The sequence below is a fragment of the Chionomys nivalis genome, chromosome 1, assembly GCF_950005125.1.
Source record: "Chionomys nivalis chromosome 1, mChiNiv1.1, whole genome shotgun sequence".
NCBI lineage: Eukaryota > Metazoa > Chordata > Mammalia > Rodentia > Cricetidae > Chionomys > Chionomys nivalis.
This window is the reverse complement of record NC_080086.1, coordinates 53,065,695-53,071,847: the sequence shown is the minus strand read 5'-3', so window position 1 is coordinate 53,071,847 and position 6,153 is coordinate 53,065,695. Positions and strand designations below refer to the sequence as shown.

The window sequence follows — 6,153 nt, the reverse complement described above, 5'->3', positions numbered from 1 at the left end:
TTCTTATTAATATTAAACAGCCAGGTCTGTACCCTTGGGGCAAACGGGAGAGACGGAGAGGAGCTGCTGACATTGACAAGGAATCCAAACAGGACTTGCACTATCGGTATCTACCACGTTGCCGCTCCCCGACTTGGCCTTCTGGGAATTGTAGTCTTTGTAGACACTGCTTTCCTAGAGATCTTGTATAGTCTGCCCCGGGGGTACTACAAATCCCAGGACGCATCGGGATCGGCCCCTCCCGCTCTGGTGTGAGTGTAAACTCACCGCGCCGGGGCGGGCGGCTGGCTAGCGGGCTTAGCGGCTCTGCGCGGGGCGAGTGGGTGGGGGACCCAAGTGCCCCCATCTTTGGCAGGTGCTTCCAAGCAGTGGAAGGCGGGCAAGCGGGAGCCATGCAGTCAGAATCTGGGATAGTGGCGGATTTCGAAGTCGGGGAGGAGTTTCACGAAGAACCCAAAACCTATTACGAACTCAAAAGTCAACCTCTGAAGAGCAGGTGAGTGGTGACAGCTGGAGGGCGGCGCGGCGGGAGGCCCAGGGGCCCCGCACTTGCTACCCCCGGGAAAGAACAGCCAGTCTGACTAGCAGTGGGACAAGGACCCCGTGCCCTTGCCTTGGGGTTCAGGGCGAACTGGCCCCTGGCATCTGGGGTTCTGCTCTCAGATGACTTGCTCGCATCCTAGGGTGTCTGACAGAGACACTTCGGGTACCACGGGTCTCTTGGGATGGCTAATCCAGGCGCGGGGACCCTCGGCTGGCTGCACAAGCCAGATGCTCAGTTGAATGGGGGCTGGGTCGGTACCCGGTGGTGTAGGAGGAGCACCGGACGGGGACCGTGATCTGGTGGTACCGGGCAGCGGAGTTTTTCTGAAGATTTTAGGAGACTGAGGGCTCTGAGAGGGAGAGCTTGGGGTGGTGGAGATCCGATGCTCCAGGGAAGCAATAAACTGGCCTGGAGTGTCTCCTGGTAGTTCAGACTCTCTGGGAGAAACTGCTCCAGGTGGCCCCTAGATTAAGCTGAAGTCCACTAGGGCTTTTTCTCCCACCTGCCACCCGGGAGCACCTGAGTTCCCTGAGGGGGTGGTGGCAGCGAGTGGGCGTGTCTCCCCAGCTGGGCAAGTTCTCAGGAATAGAGTTCCCAGCAAGTGTAAAAAAAGGAAGGGAGGGAGGGAGGGAGGGAGGAAGGAAGGAAGGAAGGAAGGAAGATGGAAAGATGGATAGATAGATAGATAGATAGATAGATGATAGATAGATAGATAGATAGATAGATAGATAGATAGATAAGCTAGTTCAGAGGCCTGTGGTAGTTGGGAATGATCTCCTTTCTCCAGGCACTTCAAAAACTTCAGGAGTGAAGATGCCCTCTGGTTCCTCCCAATTCTGTACATCTGCAGCACCCTTATCCTTTGCATCACTGTCTGTCGCTCTTTGCGGGGCAGAATTGGTTATCTTCCCTTTTCACTCTCTTTGGTCACTATGGGTCTGTAGCACTTCTTCTTTGCAATGTTTAGAGAGCGGGGGATGGTCGCTGGAATCCTTGCTAACCAAAGAAAGGCATTACTTCCACCTCTTTCCACAGTGAGATGAGATGAGGGTGAGACTGGAAGCTTCATCACCTTGTACCCCAACTGTCACTAGGGCCTAGATGAGTGAGGTTCCCCTGGCAGAGGGGCAGAGGGCCTCGCTTTTAGGGGAATGAAGGGCCAGGGAGGTAGAAGTCAGGGGTGGAAGGGATCCTTGTTTTTGGAGAGAAGGAGGCTGAGTCTTAACTCTACTGGAAAAAGGAGCCACGTGACTTTCCTTTGGGGCTGGGGCTGGGGCCGGACCTTGAATCCAGTGAGGAGAACAAACTCTGGGAAGAGCAGATGTCCCTGGCTGCCCTTGCAAAAAGCAGGCATTTTGCACATGCTTGTGGCAGAGTGGAAGGAAATGTGTTAGGCACTGAGATGTGTAAATGTGTCCTTTCGCTGGTGGCTTCTTTTCATAATGGCTGTTTTGTATGTGAACATAGATTGTGTGTATTGGGTGCTCTGAGTGATGCTGTGTAAGGGGTATTGTTGGTTATGCTCATTAGGGCTTTATCTGTATGTGGCTGAAGGGACCAGTGTTTTACTGGGCTGTCCCTGCTTTTGCTTCTATAAGCAAATGCTTACATAGCTGGAATGAGGGAGTGTGTGTGTGTGTGTGTGTGTGTGTGTGCATGTTGCTGAAAGAAATGAACTAACTGGACTGATGAGAATGTTTTGATGGTGGTTGATACATTTAATGAGTTTGAGGGAGTGGGGTAAGTATGCTCTGGAGAAGTCCAAAGTAGACCCTGACACTTACGTGGAAGGATCTGGTTCTGTTCTTTGTCACAGTCAGCAAGAATGGCGTGCAGGAGCACATGTCTCTGTAGCTAGCTAGCATGGGGAAGGAAAAATGTAGGTGTGTGGGCATAAGCACCTTCACACCTTGGTACTAGAAGCAGGTGCGAGGTAGGATGGAGGAGACATATGCTCTTTGAAATAAACCAGTTAAATAAAATCTGTGAGTAAGTATCTGGAGTAGGTGACATTTCCTTAATACTGTTTTTGACAGTTGTCCTGATGATACTGTCATTTACAAATGTTGTGTGACTTTAAGTGGGCTTCATGTGGTTCAGGGTCTTCTCTTTGTGTTTAATTGATGCTCTTTACTGAGGCACCCTTTAAGTCCTGTTTGGGAAAAAGTTGTAAGGAAGTGACTCTTGTAACAAGGCCATTTATCTATTGTATTGTTTAGATCAGTGGTTCTCAACCTGTGGGTCTCGACACTTTCACAGGGCATGCAAATCAGACATCCTTCATTTCAGATAATAACATTATGATTCATAACAATAGCAAAATTACAGGTATGAAGTAGTGATGAAATTAATTTTATGGTTGGGGTCACTATGACATGATGAACTGTGTTAAAGGGTTTAAACAGTAGGAAAATTGAGACCCAATGATCTAACTTTGTTCCCAAACTCACCTATTTCTTTTCTGTTTCTCTGCTGTGTCTTTGACCAAGACAGTGTCAGTCTTTGCCTGGGTTATTGCAGCAATCTCTTAACTTTCTCAGCCTTGGCCACTTTTAGATTTTTAATTTAGCAGCCACAATATTTTTGTTAAACTGATTTTTGTTTTTATTAGGACTGAGACCATGGTTCAGTCAGTAAAGTGCTTGCCACACAAACATGAGAACCTGAGTTTTATTCCAGGTACCCACATGAAGATGCCAGCGGTGGTGGCTGGCAGTTGTAATCCCAGCACTAGAGAGGTGGAGATGAGCCTGCTGGCAAGCCAGTCTGTCTGAATTGATAAAAGTGAGAGATTTGGTCTAAAAACTAAGGTGAAGAGTGACTGAGGAGGACACTTAGAGTTGACCTCTTGTCTTCACATGTATGCACATACACATAGACGCACACCCCTGTACACAGTGAACATACATGTGAACATGTATGCACATATACATATGCACATACATAAAAAAATACCCACATGATTTTCAGTCGGAGACCAAATCTGCTTCCTTGTGGAGACCCTTGGTTGTCACTGTGGAAGAGAGCTGTGATTAATCCTCAGCAGGTGGATTCCAGGGATGCAGTCGCCTTTCTGTGGTACCCAGGACAGCTTCCCCAGCAAAGGACCACCTGGGCCCTGTGCTAAAACTCAAGCTGGATCATGCCTATCTCTCTAGTCAAAGCCCTCCGTGGCTCTTATTTTTCCTCATTCCTTCCCATGGCACAAGGCAGCCCACGTAGTCAGGCTGCCGACCAGCTCTGACTTTACCTCTTGACACTTATCATTCCAGGAAGAGCCCAGGCTCTTCTACCTCTGGATCTTTGTGCATTGCACTGGCCTCTGCTTGGAGCATCCTTTGTCCAGACAGACACAGTACGCTCTACCCCACCAACTCCTAACTTTCCTCCCAGTGTCATTCCCACGTTCCCCTGATTCTCATCTTATGGATAGTGTGACCTCCTGTGGCCGTCTTGCTTATAATTACCCCCCCCCCCAACTCTCAGGCTTCCTTTTCTAGCTGTGTCTCCTTCATAGTCTTATAATTTACAATCCAATTCAACAATACTTTATGTTGGATATATATATCCATATATATATAATCTCATATATATGCCTTGTATATAGATATATAGATACATACATAATACACATATATAAATGTGTATGTGTGTGTATTTATATGTATATATCAGACCTCAGGGCTCCATGATGGCAAGGTTTTCTCTCCATGGTTTCTTTACTCTGGAGTCCCCAGAACCGAGAACAGTCACTCAGCCTCAGAGCTCTTGATGTTTCAAGATAGATGCTTCTTTACTGTACAGGGCTGTCGGATGTGCAGATTAATGTCTGGTAGTATGTATTTGTTGGACATGTGTGCATTTCTCCTTTAGTGTGCCACAAGGTATCGTGTTTAACTTTCATTTTTGTGTTCACTATTCTTTTACAAAAACATTCCCAGAAGTCCTTCTTCAAGGATGAAGTTCCATATTCTTCACTGGGGCTCAGCCCAGATATTCATATATTCCAAATGTTGCTGAACCTCGTCTTGGTCTCACTGACTGGTGAAGTGCCGTAGGAAGAGATGCAGTAGGAGCAAAAGTTCTCGGGATGTATGGTGTCTTCCTGAGAATGACTTCTCTGCGATGGGTCACAGAAGAAACAATCACAGTGGATTCAGATTTATACACTGGCAAGTCACACCAGGGAAATGTCCTTTAGCACCTGGGTACAAGTGGGCAAAGCCCGGAAGGTCTTTTGATCTGAATTGCAGAACCCAGTGGTGTGGCCTGTGGCTTCCAATGGGTTTACTCTGGAGAAGCCTACACCTTTGTAGTTGCTGATGCTCTTTTCCTGAGCAGAAATAGGAACTGGCTTCATTTGGTCCCCATTTCCTCCTACAAATTTTAGTACTGTTTCAGACAGTATTAAATTTCCTGCAGATTAGAAATGTCAATGTAAGCTAGTGCTAAGTTAATCATGGCAAGATGGGCTGCTGCAGTGGTGCCAAGTGCGGATTCAAAGAGAGGCGTGCGGAGTTTGCATGCATGTGTGGTGAGACGAGAAACATAGGCTGATCTGTTCCCACACGTCACAAGCCCATGGGCTTTTCCTGAGGCTTCCCCTTCAGTTTTCATGCTAAAAATGCCCTTTTATTTTAGGAAATAATAATCCATGCGTGGCAAAACAAAGCTGTCAAATCAATCTCAATCTCTCTCCCTCCCTCCTTTTCCTCCCCCTGCCCCCACCGCACTGCTAGTTTGTTTGTTTTTGGACATTTTTAAATTTTTTTTTAATTTTTATTTTTTCTGACCTGTCAGATCTGCAGGGGACCATTGGCTTAAAGCCTGGAAGCTTCACTCTGTCATTGTATCGTCCCTAACTAGCTGGGTGATCCTGGGCAGGCCTGGTGATCTCTAACTTAGTTTCCTCAGCTAGCAAATAGGGGCTTCTTCCCAGAGACTAAGAAAATGAACAGTGACACTGACTTTGGGGATGGTGCTGGCACACAACCATCGCTCAGCAAATGCGAATACGCGTGGCTCTTGTTTTCCTTTTTCTTAGTGAGCTCTGACATTCTGGAATGTGTTTGTCTTTAGTACACTGTGGCTCACTTCTCTAAGGCAAGTCTTGTTATGTAATAAAACTTCCTCAATCTTGCAAATTCGTTTTTACTTTCCTTCTAATAAGTATTCAGAAATGTATTTTTGCATTTTATATCTTTGAGCCATCTGATAATGGTTTATTTCTGCAGGTTAAACACTGGCAAATGTGACATCGGCTTAAAAATTTATAATCAGCATGCATTTTCAAGTCTGAGTATACCAAAATTAATTGGCTAACAGGTGTTTAGTAGGTGCCAATCCCTATTCGGAGTGTTTTTACATGAGTAGGATATACTTAATCTCAGGCTTATGAGATGGCTCAGCTGTTGAAGGCTAAGGCTCAAATCAAAAAGCAAAGATATATTTCATCTTTGCAAAGCCCAAGCAGACACTACAAACATAGGTGGTACTAATTATGATGTTAAAACTCTCTAGTCCTGACTATATTCCAGGCGCTCTTCTGAACAGAACAACTAATTCTCACCTAAGCCTTGGGCATCAGTATTTTTAATTTCCACTTTTTT

At 46.3% G+C, this 6,153-nt stretch overlaps 1 protein-coding gene across 4 annotated transcripts in view; it reads left to right on the top strand.

Annotated features, from left to right (window-relative positions):
• Positions 1–282: 282 nt before the first annotated feature.
• Mitf (melanocyte inducing transcription factor) overlaps positions 283–6,153 on the top strand; it is a 220,679-nt gene continuing 214,808 nt past the window's right edge. For all 4 annotated transcript variants that reach the window (XM_057775165.1, XM_057775147.1, XM_057775157.1 and 1 more), the window contains exon 1: positions 283–496. In XM_057775165.1, the coding sequence (XP_057631148.1) occupies positions 393–496 (104 nt within the window). In that variant the 5' untranslated portion in view covers positions 283–392. The remainder of the gene's footprint in view (positions 497–6,153) is intronic.